This window comes from Artemia sp. Qi Xiang Cuo, chromosome 9 (genome assembly GCF_049724085.1).
Source record: "Artemia sp. Qi Xiang Cuo chromosome 9, ASM4972408v1, whole genome shotgun sequence".
NCBI classification, from domain to species: Eukaryota; Metazoa; Arthropoda; class Branchiopoda; order Anostraca; family Artemiidae; genus Artemia; species Artemia sp. Qi Xiang Cuo.
In genome coordinates, this window is record NC_142802.1 from 52,099,551 (window position 1) to 52,119,233 (window position 19,683).

A 19,683-nucleotide genomic window follows, 5' to 3' on the forward strand; every position below is an offset into this window, starting at 1 on the left:
GGCCCCCTCCCCCGCCTCTTTTTTTCTCAAAATTGTCCGATCAAAATTTCGAGATAGCCAGTTAGCAAAAAAAAGTTAAATAAAAATGCAAATTTTGTTTTAATTATTCATGTACGGTGAGCCAAATTCAAAATCTGTATTAATTCAAAAATGTTCAGAAATTAAATAAAACGAACAAGTTTTTTTTAACTGAAAGTAAGGAGCGACAATAAAACTTAAAACGAAAAGAAATTATTCCGTATATGAAAGGGGATGTCCCCTCCAAACACGCATCCGTGTTCTTTCTTCTGGCAAAAAAGAAAAACATCCGTATTTCTGTAGATCGGAACTTGAAACCTACACAACAGGACTCTCTGATATGCTGAATCCAGTGGTATGATCTTCATCAAGATTGCTTTTGGGGGTGTTTCTCCCCTTTTCAAAAGTCAAGCAAATTTTATCAGGCTCGTAGTTTTTGATGGGTAACATTAAAATTAATGAATTTTATATGTTTGTATTGAGCATATAAAGCCAATTCTTTTGATGTATTAATTGTTGTCGAAATCTTTTTTTTATAGTTCCGGCTACTATTGGGCCGAATCTTTCCTTACTTACACTTGTCTACCAAGAACTCTTTGAAAGTGTTATATTGAAAAGAAATTTACAGCGTTTTGAAAAGGGTAATCTCTATGGTCATTAATAATGGTATTTGTTTATCTTCAGCCTCTCAGAGGCAACCAGGAGAATATACCCCTTGAACTCTTTGTTTGACAAAATTCCACATTCTTGTAGGGAAAGCTTAAGAGAGATGTCAAAAACGAATTGAAGCAAAATATATGTATAACCCTTACTTTAACATGAACTTCTGAGACTTCTTTACTTTCATAGCCTTGAAACAAAAATATTTATGTAAGGTTTATTATGTATATTTTTAAAACCTGAAAACGAGCAAAAATTAATTCTAAAAAACAAGGTTTTTCTGAATAAAAATTATTGCTTCGCTGTTTATGCAGCGTTTATCTGCAATATTGGACTCGTAATATTTGCCTAAATTTGTAGAACTTCGAAAAACCAACGCTTTTTTGAAGACTTATCTACTTGAGGTTGTCAGAGAACTAAAATCGTAACCTAAATTTACTGATTTCATGGCCGGTGAAAGACTACCGAGACACGTATAAAGTAGTTTTAATTTTCCGCAGGCGACTTAATGACTTTTCTGCTCCTAATCGTGTTTTGTTGCGTCGATTTTGTGTTTTTAGTAAAGTGCTAGTTTTTCAAAATTTTACAAATATTATGAAAATATCACGAGTCCGTATATTTGAACCAATATTGCAGGTATGTGTTGTGTAAACAGCAGAGTAATAATTTTTGTTCGTTTAAAGTTTCATCTTTATTCTTCGCTCATTACTTCCATCAGAAAAACTTTTGTTTTAATTAATCCGTACAAGCACGTGCGCGAAAAAGTTTTTCTCAAGTTTCTTGCGGCAATTTTACTCGAGTTAACATCTGATTCAAATAATTCTTCCCTTTTTCTGAGGGATATCAACCTTGTTTTCCTTTGGGAATGTGAGGCATAAATCCCAAGATTCAGTTGATGATGATGACGTGGGTTTTTCGAGTATATGGTTATACCATGTACTCAAGTGGCGAACATTAATATAATTCGCCTTAAATAAATCTCAAAATCGTAGAAACGCAAATATTTTGGGAAAGTACGAAGTAAACTTATTCCACTACTAGAACAATATCTCTTTTCTCTTACGAATCGCATAGGAGTGACCACACCGCTTCACAAAATTTATTATCTTCATTACAAATTTTAGTTACTCTATACAACAAATTATCATTAATTCGCTAATTAGTAATCTCAAATTATGCACATTACACTTAAGAGTGAAGGTTACTTCACCTTCCAATCTAATAGTCAGCAAAGTCTCTTTTAATTGTCATTCAAATTATCTCTTAATACAATTTATTTCAATCAATAAATCTATAAACCTTCAAATAGCCTGTGAAAGAAAAATAATCTTGCGTAATTTCGGAGCCTCGTCGTAATTCTGTATCTGTGTTAATGTTTTAACTAACAGGCAACGTCTCCCGAATTTTCCCTAGTGTAATTGTTTAAAAAAATATTGACTTTACCATAAATGTCAAAACAGAAAAATGTAGTTTTTAGCAAAGTTTTACACTATTTTTTATAGTCTAAATTTGGCCGAAACCTTTGGAAAACGCTGGTTCTTCGTTGCCATCAATACTGAGAGGCGTGTGGTCACTAGTTATCAAGATTGGTAATTGTAGATACCATACCTCCACATATATCAAGAACTCGCCTAAAAATCCCTTCTCCAACTTAAATCGATTGAGAAAAAACCAATAGCGTATATAGAAAATGACTCACTTTTATTTACCAGATTGTAACACAGGTTAAAACAACGTAATTTTAATAAATGCTTAATATGAACTGAACTTAAAATATCGAAATGTAACCAAGGTAAAGTCATCTCTTTTTACTGAATAGGAGGGGCTGACCTATCAGAAGAAGCAGTTATCAATAACCGTCTGAAGATGAGTTTAGGAGTGTCCAGAAAGTAAAATCATATGCAGTGCGCTAGCGCTGCCTAAGTAAAGAACGATGTGGGCACAATGTGTTTTTGGTTTCTCCATACCCGGGCACTTCGTATCGAAGGATTTGTCGTAGAAACTTCGAAAAGGGCTCATTCGATTGGAAATTGGAGTGGCTAGTACCCTTTTTAATAGTCGAAAGTGATTGGAGGGCAACTAGCCCCCCCCCACGCCCATCAGTCCCCCAAACACATCCAATCAAAATTTTGAGATAGCCATTTTGTTCAGCGCAGTTGCTTTCCAGATAGAAAATATGTTTTTTAGGAGGACACAGCCCCCACAACCCTCAGGGCAAGGATTTTAAGTTATGCCCTGGGGGCATATCAGGTTTTTATAGAAGGCGTCGTCGTAGAAACTTCAAACTGTTTCGATTGAAAATTCAACGAGCTCGTTCCATTTTTACTTTTTGAATGTTATAGGTGGGCAACTAACCCCCCCCCCCCCCCCCACACCCATCATTCCCCCAAACACATCAAAACTTTGAGATACCCATTTTGTTTCAGCGCAGTTGATTTCCAGATAGAAAATATGTTTTTGAGGAGGACACTCCCCCACAACCCTCAGGGAAAGGGTTTTAAGGTATGCCCTGAGGGTTGTGGGGGAGTTAAGTTTTAAGTAAGGCGTTGTCGTAGAAACTTCAAAACAGGCTCATTCGATTGGAAATTGGAGTGGCTAGTGCCCTTTTCAATAATTGAAATTTAAGGGCAACTAGCCCCCCCCCCCCACGCTTATCATTCCCCCAAACACATCCAAGAAGAATTTTTAGATAGTAATTTTGTTCAGTGAAGTTGATGTCCAGAGAGAAAATATTTTTTTGATGAGGACACTCCCCCACAACCCTCAGGGCAAGGATTATAAGTTATGCCCTGGGGGCATATAAGGTTTTTATTGAAATCTTTGTCGTAGAAACTTGAAAAAGGGCTCTTTTGATTTGAGATTCAAAGGACTAGTACCCTTTTTAATAGTCGAAAGTTATTTGAGGGCAACTAACCCCCCTTTCACGCCCACATTTTCCCAAACACATCCAATCAAAATTTTTAGATAGCCGTTTTATTTAACATAGTTGAAAGTTTTAGAAATTAGGTCTTTAAGGATGAAAACACCTTCTCCCACAGCCCTCTGGGCAAGGATTGTAAGTTATGCCCCGGGGCATATAAATTTTTTATTGAAATTGTTGTCGCACAAACTTCAAAAGGGTTCATTCAATTGGAAATTGAAAGGGCTAGTGCCTTTTTTAATAGTTGAAAGTGATTGGATAGCGATTAACGCCCCTCTCACGCCCACTATTTTCCAAAACACGTCGAATTAAAATTTTGAGATATCCATTTTGTTCAACTTAGTTGAACGTTCTAGAATTTTTTTCTTTTAGGACAATAACCCCCTCCGAACCCTCTATATAAGGTTTGTAAGTTATGCCCTGGGGGCAAATAAAGTTTTTATTGAAAGCGTTGTCGTAGAAACTTCAAAATGGCTCATTCGATTGGAAATTCAAAGGGCTAGTAAATAAGCAATTTCCAATGAACACCCCCCCCCCAGCACTCAGGGCAAGGGTTGTAAGTTATGACCTGGGGGCATATAAGATTTTTATTGAAAGTTTTGTCGTAGAAACTTCAAAATGGCTCATCTGATTGGAAATTGAATAGTTGAAAGTGATTGGAGAGCGACTACCGCCCCTCTCACGCCCACCATTTCCTCAAACACATCCAATCAAAATTTGATTAAGCCATTTTGTTTAACGTAGTTGAAAGTTCTGGAAATTCGGTCTTAGAGAATGACAACCACCCTAACAGACCTTAGGGTAAGGGTTGTAATTTATGCTCTGGGGGTATATAAGGTGTTTATAGAAATCGTTGTCGTTTCCAAAGTGTTTATAGAAAGCGTTGTCGGCTCATTCGATTGGAAATCGAAAGGCCTAGTGCCCTTTTTAATAGTCGAAAGTTATTGGAAGGCTTGACATTTTTATAGTAAAGATCGAAGTGGGTATAATGTAGTATTTTTTGTTGTTGTTGTTTAGACCAGGGCACGTCGTTTCGAAGGAGTTGTTGTGGGAACTTCGAAAAGGGCTCATTTGATTGAAAATAGAAAGGGCTGATGCCCTTTTTAATAGTCGAAATTGATTTGAGGTCAACTAATCCCCCTTCCACTCTCACCCACCCACGCCAACCCATCCATTTCTGCTCTTAAAATTTAACCAAATCAAAATAGCGTAAGTGTATCCAAGCTATCAAAGAAAGTAAACAGATTTTTTGCGAATGGTATCAAGTTTTTCATTTCAGGTCAACTAGAGGAGGTATGAAACTAAATTAAACAGTACTATTTGTGTCCATATTTTTAAAAGGGTGTATGTGGTTAAAAATTGCTGAAAATTTTTCTCCAGCTTACAAATAGCAGGCCAAACTATAAAGTCTTAAAAAACGAAAAGATATAAAGTATTATCATCTTTTTCCCTGAAAAGACTATGTTTCCTGCAAAACCCCTATGCCTTCCCAAGGCCAGAACAAAATTTGCACTTTACTGAAAAAATATAAATGTTCTTACTTTTATAACTTTAATAAATCAAATAATATTAACATTTTGATTACTAATCAGTATATGTGTATTAAACTGACAATGCACATTCATTTGTATTTTTTCAGTAAAGTGCAAATTTTGTTCTGGCCTTGGGAAGGCATAGGGGTTTTGCGCCCAACTTATTTTACTTTCTGCTCGTTTTGAGTTTGACTCGGTTAATAATTGTAATTTGTGGTAGTTTCACGCTTGGTAGATTATTTGATTTTATTTTTTATTTTTTGTTTAATGGAGTTCTTTACTTCTCTTTTAAAAACTTATTTTGTGGAAAAAGGTTTTTTAATGAATCAATGAAGAAAGATCAAGTCGGCTTCTACGGTGACTCATACAGAAAATATTGATGCTATAAGCCAATATATTTTGTGGTCGTAATTCATCTTGAAAAATCAATACATTTAAAGCGCAGCTTAAAGCGCAGCTTAAAGCGAATTTGTATACAAAAGAAAAAGGACATTAATCTGGTAACACAATGTACTACACATTATGTTATCCAACAATTGGTATAATCATCATTCTATGCAAGAGAGTTCAATTTAGTATAGCAGTTATGTTAATATGTGTGTCGGCTTTCTTTATTTTTTGTGATTTCTTTGTCGATTAGTTCTCTCTAATTTGCTTTTCTTGTATTGTTTGTTAGGGTTTTTTACGACGATACCTTTTGCTTAATTTTTGTTAATCAACTAGCGCGTGTAATAAACAGATAAAAGACATTAAGACCACAGGATGAATGTTGTAAATCAAAACTCTTTAACTACATATTTCAAAAAGTAAGTACTCAAAGTTTGTACTCTTTAATTAGGTTTAGAGAAATAATATATTGTAATTTAATATTTCCCCTCACTAAAAAAAAAACTCTGTGAAGGTTTCAACTCGAACCCTCTAGCCGCGAAGCAAAACAGGACTGACTTTATAAAACTAAGTATAAAATTTTTTCTCCCTTTTTAATCAAACTTGCTGAATGTATGTATAACAAGAAATATTTACTTGGCTTCATGCTTGAAGTGCCTGTTTTGTAACGTCACTTAGCTGTTTTCACAGCTGAAGATTTGTGATTAGCTGGGAGTTATCGAAAGTAACCAAGCAAATAGGTAGGCAGCGTTTGATCTGCAGTAAAGGTCAAATTGCACCTTCTCTGGGTTTGAACCTTCCCCAGAATATTTTTGTGACTTGTGAATCGGTCGTCGTAAAATGCTGTTAAAATGACTATTTCTCTGAAAATACTTAGAAAATTTTCTCTGACTCGTAAATTAGTCTTAAAAATGCAAGTAAAAAAGCCTGCAAGTCCGAATAAAAATTCTCGTTGTACCGCCTTCCCTCGAACAAAAATTAAACTGGTGAAACCCAACTACCCACTCCCGAACAAAAAATCCTGAGTGCGACCCTTGTTAGTTAAATTTGTAAAGACGATAGCTTCAAAAATATTATGAATGTCGTTTGCTCTTTATGAGGTTCCAGAAAGGCTTTTTCCTGTTGCCTATGAATGATGTTTCAGCTTGTCTAGCTATGTTTTGTCTTCTTTTGTCTTTTGTTTTCGGCCCCAAGCTGGTAAAATTACCGTTATAAGCCACTACTCATCTTAACCTCCACAAAATCGCCTTCTCTTGATATGTTAAAATAGATGGCATCGCTTTTGGGTCTAAGGAAAAATTCTCCTTTTCTGGACCTACAAATTTTTTCAATTTATTACTCTCAGAAAATATTTTAGCAATGTAGCTATCGCAAATAATACTGAAAGAGTCGTCTTCCAGGAGCTGAAAGCGAGAGGATGCGTCGATCACTTTTTTTCACTTAGATTAATAATTTAGTAGTGCCTGAAACATCTGATGAACCCTTTAGTCATCAGCTTTACAAATTATGAAAAGGCGTTCGATTCAGCCAATAGAAGAGCTTTAGTAAAGATCCTTTCATTGTATATTATATCAGATAAATGCATTAAAATGATGAGTGCTATGTATGAGAACAATACGGTTGCAGTTAAGGTAGGAAATGAGGCTAGTAACTGGTTTGGCATTGAATGCAGGGGGTTCAACAGGAATACGGCAAAGGGTATGGGAGAGCATGGAACAGTGCTTCCATTCCACTAATGTGGGAATAAAGTATTTAAGTGCGAAAAAAAGGGTAAAATTACAGTAGGACACAATCCGGAAGTAAGTATGTTATTGTGCTTACTATTCGAACAGGAATGTTAACAAAATTGATTCTTACGCTATATCACCAGTGTTTCCACTTCAATTTTTTTCAATCCCTAAAAGGCTGGTGGAAAATCCCTTGAAACCCCTATTTTCACTATCGAAATACCTAAAAGTGTCCCCATTTTCTGACTTCTTTCCAAGTTACAAGTAAAGCCTTATTAGGCTGACTTTTAATAGCTTTTGTTCAAGACGACTTATTTTGCAACTCAAGACCTTTTACGCGTACCAAGATATCTTCTTTTGACGTTTAAAACAGTGCTTTGTACTTATGGACGTGTTAAGTTCGGTTTGATTTATAGATTCCGGGTCCAGATCTTAGATTCTGGACCCATGTGCGCCCATATGGGGTGGCAGGGGGGGGGGGCTCCCGCCCCCCCTGGCTGAATGATGCTGCCTTTTTTTTATATTTTTGTTCTGAGATTTCTCTTATATCGCATTAAATGTGCAAATTATACACGGTTTGCCCCCCCCCCCCTGGAATTCAGCTTATGGGCGCCCATGTCTGGACCATATAAATGTATTTTATTTATTTGTTTTTCTTTGCCATTATTTTTTCCTTCTCTATTAATACTTTTGCAACACCCTCGTTTTTATTTGAATTGGTACGAAGGATTGGCATGACTGATATCCAACCGGTCGCTTTTTTACGTATTATTTTTGTTTTGACTTTTTTTTATATTGAGTTGTTAATTTGAAGCAGAGTGTAGTAGCAAAAATGAATCACTTAAAGCTTGATTTAAGGACAGTGACATTTTGATCTTCTGAATTATTCGATTTTAACTAGTGTAGACTGCTACCTGCCTCCCAGTTTTCCAGAATATGCCGAATGTAGACGCACTTTAAACTGTATTCAAAAAACTTAATCAGAATTACCAAATAATAAGATTTAAGAGAAAACACGAAATACTAAGATTAATACCCTGAGTCATCGTTGTCGTCGCCATCGCCATCGTCTTTCCCAATGAATAAAAAAGCGACGCATTCGGACTTCACGGACTTCATTTTTTTCTTTAGACTCTCGGTGAACGTAGGGTGGCCTTTACGCTTCATGCCATACTTGACAGAAATCGTCGCAGCCAAAGTTACGTTTTTGAGCCCATTCCTCTATTCATTTTTACTGTTTCAGAACGCTGAAAAGTCTTTCCACACCGACAATTGAGCAGGGGAGTCCAAAAAACAAACCATATGACATGAAGAACGCTAGTGAACTTTGGACTCCACTTGGACTAGGACAGTGAACTAGGACTCACTTGGCGTCTTGTTGGACGCCACCCAGTTCCAAAAATCAATCGGGTTTCCACCAATGAACAAACTGTCGTCTGGACTAAGCAGCATCATTGCCCGCCACTCTTTTTCAACCAGCCCAAATCCTACGAGGGCTGCCCGAAACTTTGACAAAAAGGCCGCAACGATGGAATGTCACCATACAATGCGACTTTTGGGTCTACAATCTCTACAAAGTTGTAAATGTCGCGATCAAATGGAAATCGGTTGACTAGCTGGGACACAGCTTCAATATATAATTTCTGGGCAATCTCCTTGATGCTCTCGCATTTCTCCGTGAACTTTGTATCTTTTCCTTGTAAGGAAAACAGACGGGCGGTCGCTTCTGGTCTCATGTAAACCTTAGAGGCGAGTAAGAAGAAATCTTCTTGTTTAAAGTAGACAGACTGATTAGATTTACTTTGCTTCGCATAGGCTTTCACCATTAAATTTTGACAAAGGCTCTTCACGACTTCTAGTACTTCTTTTTTAAGCAAGTTAAAATCGTAAATGTGCACAGGTGCTTCTATTTGTATTTGTCTATCATGTCGACCCTTCCACGTTGGTTGTTTTGTTTCAAATTTTGCGGGTTTATCCAAGTCCGACAAAACAAGAACGTTTGTCAATCGCTTTTGCCGAAATACCGGCGTTGTATCCAAAATTCCTATTTCAGTAACGAAAATCCACAGGCTCGGCAAGGAAAAAAGTGGAAAATGCATATTTAAAGTAGAAATAAAATACTAAAGTAGGTCTAAAAATATTAGAGAAGAACCATTCAAAGTAAACTAGTCTGCTCTAAAATATAGTAGAAATGAAAGCACTGGCAAGGAATCAAAACGGAAGGTAAAACTCCTAGACTTTAATTACCCAAATGATTTGAATGTCCCAGATAAAAATGTTAACAAAATCAATGAATTTTTGGGTGTTTTGAAAGCTTAGGGTACAAGTATAGGTTTAAAAATTTTGTTGAGAACACTTAGTCACTTATACTAGGATTAAATGAACGTAAAGAGGTGATGCTGGGTGATGAGAAGATCGATCAAGTGTATAACCTCACTTACCTGTGTTGTATTGTTAGTAAAGGTGGTGGATGGAGTGAAGGCTTGTAAAGTAGAATACCCAAGCCCCAGGATGTTATATCACAGTTAAGATAGTTTGCAAGGATTGCAAGATAAGTTTTCGAACCAAACCTTGAATGTTGGAAGCTACAGTGCTTACAGTGGTGAATTATGGTTCTTAAATAGGGGCACTTCGGAAGACGGAGAAGATTTGTTGGATGTTTTCCAGAGGAATTGTCTATGGATAGTTTTGGATACCCGTTTGACTGACCATATACCAAACAAGAAGCTGTACAGAAAATGTTGTTCTGTCCCACTGTCTAGGGCTTTAATGAGAGAAAAGTTGAGATGGCTAATTTTGCGGATGAAGGATAAAAGATTTGTTCCACCGAGCTTTAGTTTCTTCGAGCCAAGTTTCTGCTTTCGAATGGAATGCTCCGCTCAAACAGACAAGAAGATAGAAGTAGTAATTTCAAATTGAAGTCAGATGTAAATGTAAAAGTGCTTAAGATTTACGACGGTTCCCTGGCCCGACCGTCAATATATTTTCTCAGAATAATACAAGAGAGAATTTTGAGATCGAAAAAACGGAGGATTCTCTAATGACTTTGAAAGCACTACTATCTTCTTTTACAGGCCATTTTCATATCTGATTTTGGTTGATTTTGCTGTTATGTTTACGGGTTTGCGACTGAGACATAAGATTGCTATCGCATGTACGTCTTCAAGTTTTATAGTTTTCTCAAGAATTTGGGATTTACCCTTTGCTCTTACCTAGTAGTGATATCTGAAAATTGGCTTAGTGCAATTAGATTAATTTTGAACTAAGAAATGTATAATTTTGGTGTCATCTTTGAGCAGCTGATGAAATTTCGTCTTGTTTTTCTTTTTTAGAGAATTTCGGTAATAACCTGAACCATTTTTGTTTTTTAAAGTTTCGAGTGCCTGACAACTCCTATGACGTATATTGGGAGAATAAAACAACTAAAACTATGTAAACCCACCTTTAGCTCACAGGGGCTAAAGCTGATGATCTATAAAAATTTATAACTTACGCTAATAGATATTGTTGGACTTGTGTTTAACACCAGAAGCCTTTTTCCAATATTTACATATGGTTGAAGGTAAAAAGGTAAATCCTGCGCTAGAAAAGTAATTTATTTTGAATTTTAAGGTTTTTTGCAAAGTTATTGTTTTATATATTTTCACGTTTATACTTTCAGGGAAAACCCGAGTATTGCATTGACTCAAAAAAGTATGGTAATCTGGCTAGATTTATCAATCATTCTTGCCAACCAAATCTCTTTGCTCTAAGGGTTTTTACTGACCAAAGAGATCTTAGCTTTCCGAAGGTTGCTTTCTTTGCGTCTAAAGATATTCAAGCGGGAGAAGAGCTCAGGTACGATAAAAAAAATTTCAAGGTTCCTTTTCTCTCTCCCTCTCTCTCTGTCTCTCTTGCTCTTTCTAATGTTGTTGTTTGAATAACGTCTCTTTCTCTTTTTATGTTGTGTTTTAAATTTAATATCATTTGTAAAAGGTCTTGTTATTATTTATGTTAATAAACATCTTAATCGCTTTTATATGAGTCTTGACGTTCTGTGTAAAGATATATGGTTTCAAATATTTGTCCATGTGACATTTCTACTTTCCGGCCACATTAAGTGGTTGGGGAAAAATAAAAAATGAGAGGCACTTGCCGTTTTACTAAACTCAACGCTAGTGTTCTGACTCTGATTTCTTATTAAATATCAATATCCAGCAGCAGGGTTGTAACTAGGGATAACTTTTGGGTGACACTAGTCGAAATGATTGTATTTGTTGAGACAGTTTATTTCATTAAGCATCGATTTATTTTTAATGGTGTTTCTAAAAAGTCCATAATGAAGTCTTTGGCAGTTCTACTCGGAATCACTTGGGATCAGGGGCGTCTCGAGGGGGGAGGGTAAGGGAGGCGCGCCGCCCCTCCAACGTTTTAGGCCTTCGGTAATAACTTTCGCCAAAGGCAAAAATTTCGGCAAATATTTTGCAAAAGCGGCCAAAATTTAACAAAAATCTTGATTTCTGCAGAAAATTCGAAATAAATCAGGTAGCGATTCGGTAAAATTTACAAAGGTTGCCCCTCCAATGAAATGAGCCTCGTGACGCCCCTGCTTGGGATCCTATAAATTTATTTCCGTCTGTGTTTGCTTGACATATTTTTAATAAGGAGAGAGGAACTAGAATTCAAATTTGTAGCTTCAAATGTGCATTTGTTGATTCTTGTAAAATTGCATGAAAAGTACACGGAACTAAACTCCACTTGCACTATGGGGCTGGGACTCTCCTCTTCGAATAGTCCATCGAAATAAGGGGGTTCAGATCTTTCCTTAAATTTCTCAACATAAGCTTAGACCAATATGAATATAAATAATATTAGTTCGAATCAAAAATACGCAGTGTTTCCATTTCTTTTTTAACTTAAAAATCTTTGAGACCACCACAAAATGAAGTCAAAACTCTAGAAAAATTAGGAGAAATAAAATGATGAGAAATATGAGAGGTAAATTATGATATTAATGCTCATAAAAATTATGAGAAATCTAGAAAAATATTTGAGGCCACCAGCACAAAAATTATGTCAACTGTAGTCAGGACTGGAAAGAATTTTATGGCAAAGCGGATAATTCATTGAGGTGCGCAGAAGCTAATTGTGGTTGCGGTTGCGGTTTTCTAATAAATAATTCTGCATTTGACGGGCTCAATTCTTACTTGCTTATTTTGTGAAACTCATATTGAAACCATATTCAAAAACTAAATAATCGAAATCGTTATCTTCATTAATTGTATTTGTTTCTGGCGAAAATTTTCCATCTCCTGAATTATTTATACAATATTTTAGTCGAAGTTTTCGATATTTGGGTACTTGTATGATGCACGCCCTACCGCTCAAGTTTTTCATTCATTGACGCACTATAGAACCTTTTTTTTGTTAGTTTCTTTCAGCTTAGCGTGAGACAAGACAAAGAGAAGTGACAGAATAGATGAAAAATATATACTTTGTGTTATATATTTGCACATTAAGGGGGGGGGGGGGTGAAGTATTAGGACAGTGTGAATTTAGAAAACATTTTTTACTACATAATATGAAGAATAATTGTACATAACACATTAGGCATGCAGACCTTCTATACTTTAACCCCCCCCCCTAATATGCAAATTTATAGCCCAAATTTGTTTCTAAAGTAACGAAGAAATTAACGAAAAAAAAATGGTTTATTCTCGAGTTTTACACAGAGCGCAAACTTGAGTGAGTGGCGCATCATACACAAGTACCAAAATTCCCCCCTCTCCCCCTCCCCCCTAATGTGTAAACATATAGCCCAAATCTGTTTCTAGAAGTATTATATTTTTATCTTACTTAGGTATATTTAATTAGGATTGAGCGTCAGAGAAATATATTGGAAGAACATTAGGTAGGGCGTCTATCATACAAGTACCGATCTTTGCTTTAGCTTAAGCGAAATTTTCGGTTCCAGTGACTAATCTGAAGAAGCCCCTTCAGACATCAAGTTGATTTTTCCATTTTACAGCGTCATTTAATTTGATTAACTTTTTAATACTTTATGCTCAGAAGCCCTAAAAAAAATCAGAATATGTATCAAAATTAGTAGATACATTGGGAGGGGCTTTGGGCCTGTGTTCCCTCCTAAAGTATCAACATCTTTACGATTTACCCTGAAATCGTTCATCGTTTCGATATAAATTGCCTATTCTAAGCACTTTTTAGACTGTGTTCTTCCTCAGGAATTGCGGACACTCCCTAAAACAAAATTCTCAGTTCGTATATTAGACAGTTTTTTTAGGAGGGAATTTGACCATGGGCACATCAGATGTAATTACCAGTCCTTTCTCAAACACAAGGAAATAATGAGGAATCATCGAGACATCATGTTGATGTTTTCTTTTTAATTTTCTTCATTGTTTATATTTATATGCTTAATCTGTTTAATTTTCAAGACTTCCCATATTCTGAACTTCTTGCATTGACAGAGGGAATATAGAGAATGTTTCTGTTGCTAGATAATGGTTTGAATTGTTACGGCTTTCCAAGAACAGAAATGAAGGACTAGCCATGTCAATAGATTTATTTAAGTCATTTGTGACTAGCAGAAAGCTTTCAGACCGTCATTCGTGAGAGCACAACAATTGCCTAGACTTAGAAAGCGAACCCAGGCTACTAGTGGAAAGTCATTCTGGCTATTAGTCTTTTGCGCTAAATTAAAATTATTACGCTCATGACTTTAAAACCTTACAAAATCATGTCCGAGACCCAATATTCACGCTTGTTTAGTGAACAAAATTGATTTTGACAATGAAAGCGTGGCCAATTTTTAAATAATTTGCTTTTTAGTCGTTAACCGCGATAATTTTCACTGGACGATCCTATAAGCTAGTTCCGCTTTCCGTTGGTTATTTGCGACTGGCACCTTGTAGGGGCGACTTGTCGCGAACAACCCTTTATAACGAGAGTTAAATTCCTGGTTTCTTAGATGATGACCATCTCAATTACCTAAAAGGATGGTCACTAAGGTATGACAATGAAAACGACAATTATAATGACAATGATAAATGTTAGCAAAACATATATACTTCAAATAGAAAGACTTCAATCGCAGTTTCATCGCTGCTCATTTTATTTCCATGGTTGTTTGTGACGCAATTCTAACATTTAAGGATTTCAATTTTGCAGCATGGACTACGGAGATAAGTTTTGGGAAGTAAAGATGAAGGACTTTGAATGTTGCTGCGATTCCTTGGATTGTAGATACAGAACAGTCTCAAATGCCCATAGCGATGCGGAAAAGGATATTACAATCCTAAATTAATACAGGTAATTATAAATTATTTGAGATTTTATGGATATTAGCCTAAACGACCAGTGTTTGCATGAAAAGTAAAGAGCAAATTTAAAACAAAAAATGAACAGACGTTGTTGAGATGAATGGTGAAGTGTTACAAATATACTGGTATTGTAAAAGAATTCCTGGAAGCTTAACTGTAAAACTTTTTAATATTATAATGGAAGAAAATAAGCTTTTCAAATGTATTTTACTGTAGAGCTTAGACAACTTTCTTATGCATTAGGGTATTTAAGGGGACGTCATTTCTATTCATTTTCTTTTTGATCATTTAATGTTGAAAATGATTTGGATTTTGGGTAGTTTTCAGGCAAGTCATTTTCAGCGAAATTTTAAGATCAACAATTTTAATCCAAACTCGGAAGTTTGGTTTAAAGACTAAAGCATAAATTGGCCTATTTTTACTCATTTCCGAAATGTTTGGCTCCTATAAATTAGCAAACAAGAGAAAAAAAATGCTTAGTTGGCACCCCTCTCTCTCTCTTTCTCTCAGTCTTGCTCTCATTCTTCTCACTACTCGAAAGGACATTTCGTTGCCTGAAAGCGGTTTTACCGAATTTGTTTTTCCAAAAAACCCGAAAAAAAACTAGTTTGAAAATTTGGTCATTTGTATCTCAGAATCGGCTATTGCTAGAGCGTTGGTTTTTGTTTCAAAATTTTGAATAAAAATTGCTTATATTTTTGTACTTGTTTTTATTGGCCTAAGATGAGCCTAACCTGAGATAAAATGGAATGAATATCAATTTCGGCAAAACCGCCTGAAAATTCTGGAATATAGGTAAGATATGGCAAAACAGAATTGGCTCAACGTGAATTAGAAATGCGACTTTCACCAAAACGTACTTCGTCTGAATGACAAATTTAATTTCGACAATTAACTGGGAGTTTTGCAAGAAATAATAAAAGATCAGTGGGAGGTCTCACTTAGCAACAAGTTCCTTGGAATTTCAGGTTTTAACCTTCGGAGGCAGAGCCTGCTTCGGGACAAGCTGTGATTTCAGCTGTAGTACTAGGTACCTCAGCTCTGTTACCACTTCTAACTAAACTTTTCACATATGCTACATCTACTGCTGGCATGAAACGGTAAAATGATTCTACATCTTTTATTTTTGCTGTTGGCAACTCTACTACTGTGCAAGGCTTAGTCTGTAGTAACTCTACACTGAACTAAAATCGACCTCCTGAATCGTGGTGTGGCCCGGCTCTTAATACCAGGATGTTATACTCTGGAAGTGGGAATACTTCTTCAGGGTGTCTTGCATCATGTAACTCGTTATTTGATTACGATTTTGAAGCACAAATAAATCTGACCATGTAATCAACTTTCTGACCATGTAACCAACTTTTGTTTTTCATATCAGCAACTTCCGGCATTACGGACCATGCTGTAAGTGATCCGGCTAAACCGCTTCGTAGAATGTGATTCGGCAAAGCGCAACTGCAAAATACAGGCAGTTAGAGATGTCTTACAGTAATGTTAATTAGACCATTCGAAAGGATTTTGTTTTACGCAAGATAGCGTTTGTAGACGATTTAGCCGTTGCCAGTTCACTTTCTTCCGTCTTTATCTTGAAGCTAAAAATGGATTTTGTTTCTTTTTTCAGGTGCTGGATGGCCTTCCACAAAATAGGCTTCTCATTATGAATAGAATAATAAAACTGGGAGTGTTCCAATTAGTTGAAAGATAGAGAAGATTATAATCATAGCCTTTTAGAGTTCTAATTTTTTCGTGTGTGTCGAAATGTTTCGCTAGATCTTGAAGACTGATCGTGTTTAAACTATTGATTTTTGTTCGTATTACTTCGCAATAAGAGCAACTTTGGAACAGCTGTGTCGTAACTATGTAGCTTCAAGTTTAGGTGGTGCAGTTTGTCAGAATTAATTTTTTTGAAAGATGACAGGTTTAAATGGGCGACGAACAAAAATTATTCCCTGGAGTGTTTTTTTCTTCTTGCTTTTTGTTGGGTGTACCAAAAAGTAACTCCTTTTAGCAGACTGTACGGGTTTATCTTAGACCTGTTCTAGTACAAGCACCAATCGGGGGGAAGGGGGAGGGCAATTCAAGAGTTCAAAGCGCCACCCACCTGCACCCTCTATCCTTCTGTCATTCCGATCGGCTGCCGTGACTGATGCTTCCCATGATAAGGGGTTCCACGAAATACTGTCCACACGACCAAATTTAGCGCGGAATAATTTTTGTATGACTTCTTTATTAGTCAAATTTTTTTCCGGTTGGAATTCACGCGACCTCCGGTGAAATTCACGAGGGTAGGAGATAGCGCAAGGAATTTAAATTTAAACAATGCCGTTCAAAAACGAAAGAAAATCATCTTAGGAATTCTAATAAACACTTGCTTATGATTAGTATTGAATAATTTAAAGTACTCACTATAAACCAGGTAAAGCAGCAACATGATAATAACATCAAGTCTAGTTTTTATTGAAATGAAATAAAGCTTCTCTGAATTTTCTTGTGCATTTTGGGAAATACTCGGCTTCCGAAGTAAAAACAAAAGTTTTCAAAGTGCAACTTTTTATTCTAAATTTAAAATCTAATCAGCCTTCTTATACCACTCACAATTTCCACCTAATAGCCAGCAGAGTCTAGTGAAATAAAATAAAAGAAAATTATTTTAAAAAAAGTAGCACACAGCCTTGACGAATAACAAAAAGCTAATTACATTTTAGATTTCAGCATAAAAACTTGCATTTGCAGAAAAATTGCATTAGAAGCGCCATGGAAGTTATTTGGGTCCAAAACCGGCGAGAATAAAATAATTGATGACCCTCCCAACCATGTTACTACAAAACAAACAAAAAAGATCTGGAATTTGTTTTTCCAGATTCCCAGAACTAAACATCAAATACTGGGATAGCAGTATTGAATTTTTCAAAGGATACATTTTTTCTGAAGAAGAGAGAGAATTATTTAACAAATACATGCCTTGTCATAAATCACTTTTCCTTGTTCAAAGACATAAAGAACGTGAATATAAAAGGCACTGAAAGATTACAGAAACTTTCACAAGTCCCTGTCAGTAGTTTGAAAATTCAATAAAAAAAACTAGAGATGCGTGGATAAGGCGTTAAAGTAACACAATAGACAACTTTAATTTACAATAAATAGTCGTTTCTATTTTGTATAAGAAATAATTACATTAGTTCACGACACTTTAAAATATCACAAAATACACAAAAGTAAATCGGCAACCCTAAAATATAACGTTAAAAACCAATTAGCAGGTTAAGCAAATACATAGGATTAGAGTCGGTAGTGCTTTAGCTCTGTCTAAATTTACGAGACCCAGTCCAACTTTAGAACACAAAAACGTGGTTATGAAAATAACGTAAACGAAAAATTACAAAGTAAGTATAAGCAAAACAATGAATGATGGTTTTTCCTTCTTTTATTTTGATGAAACATTCATGTTGAATCGCGTGGCGAAGTCCGATTGCGTACATTCATTCGATTACTAAATTTAACCGGGGATCATATTTGGATATCCCAAGACCGCAAATTTCAACAACGGAGGAGTCATAGAGTACATTTCCAACATTTACCGTTTTTCCTTGTATCTTTCTTTAGCTGATTTAACCTTGTGTTATTATTGCCACCAGGCAAAAAGCATATCTAAAGGACATTAAGGCGGTTTTAAAATTTCTTCTGAAATTATGTTTTTACGCTTTCTTGCCGAATGGATGGGCACAAAGTAAACTCCTTACGACTTGTACAGATTTTTGGTTAATACATCATGAGTCAAATTGCATTGAATATAAAAAGGAAGCATGACATTTTTTAGGAGAAAAGGGGAGGCGAATTTGTCACTACATCAATAAAACCAAAACAAAGCCCTTAAACCTAAGAGAGACAGATTTTTCTTATTTCAAGCTTTCTAGGTGGCCCGGGAATTTCTTTGTCAAATCCTGGAACAGTTTACTGTATCCCTGTCCACGTAAAGTTTACTAAATCGTGGACACGGATTTTTCATAACCAGTTTAATTGTATCTAAGCTTTAAAATACAACCCCGAATTTTTTAGTCTTTCATGATTACGACTAATTTGTATCAACCTTAACCCTCTCCCTAAAAAAAAAAAAAAAAAAAAAAAAAAAAAAAAACGCGACCGTGCTATCCGAGCATTCGGTAATATGCTATCTGATACCATATATTTTTGTAAACATCTGTTTATCGTTTGGCGTATCGGAAACGAAAGTAATTAAGCATTTGGGCGCAACCTGTTAATGAGCCGCTAGTCATACAACAACAACTGCCATCAGCAATCCTTTAGGGTCTTTTCAGTTTAGAACAACTCACCCCAAGTAAAATAATTAATTTTTCAGAAACAGATGGGCACAACGGCGCAGTTCAGGGGGAGATATGCCGCCCAAATTAAAATAAGATTTAGAACTTGTGTTATCAATTTAATTTTCCATTTTATTAAATTATTATTTTTCCTTACTCCCCCTCCTCGTCCGTAAAAAGACTGAACATGCGTCCTAGGATTAGATGAAATCGTCGTTGAGCTTATTTGCGAGTCAAAATAATACGTTTCCATTTACAAGTTAAAACACAATTCACCAACATCTACTTTGTCAAACATAAACAAATAGAAGAAAGTGTCACACAAGTTTAGGAGAACATAAATGCTACAATTATTTCAAATTAGATTAACAAATTTCGTTGCTGTCACCACTTAAATGCAGACAGCTAGAACATGTTATGACAAGCACAGACTTTACCCTTTCGGGTGACAATAAATAAACAAAATAGGTAAAAGTCATCATGTTATTACTTTTTAGCATTTCAACACACAGGTTTTATTTATAACTTAAAAGAAGTCAATTGTTTAACTATTTTGAAATTCACAAATTTCATTATAATGAGCACTAAAATCCGGATATATCTTGTATAACGATAGTATTAATCACAGTTAGGCTGTGATAAACATGGATTTTTTTATTAAACAAATAAAAATCGTTCTTCCGTTTAAGAAATGTATTATCAGTTGAGAAATAGAAGTTTTTCACTTAATTTCCTTTAAGCTGTAAGTTAAGCAAACCACTAAACCATGAATTTAGTGCTATTAGGCAATAAATATGAAAA

At 35.6% G+C, this 19,683-nt stretch overlaps 1 protein-coding gene across 1 annotated transcript in view; it reads left to right on the plus strand.

The window, feature by feature from the left end:
• Nucleotides 1-16,407, plus strand: part of LOC148948783 (histone-lysine N-methyltransferase EHMT2-like) — a 71,523-nt gene extending 55,116 nt beyond the window's left edge. Inside the window, exons 6-8 of the mRNA XM_089094087.1 lie at nt 10,906-11,081; nt 14,412-14,552; nt 16,185-16,407. Of these exons, the coding sequence (XP_088950213.1) occupies nt 10,906-11,081; nt 14,412-14,547 (312 nt within the window). The 3' untranslated portion in view covers nt 14,548-14,552; nt 16,185-16,407. The remainder of the gene's footprint in view (nt 1-10,905; nt 11,082-14,411; nt 14,553-16,184) is intronic.
• The last annotated feature ends 3,276 nt before the right edge of the window (nt 16,408-19,683 follow it).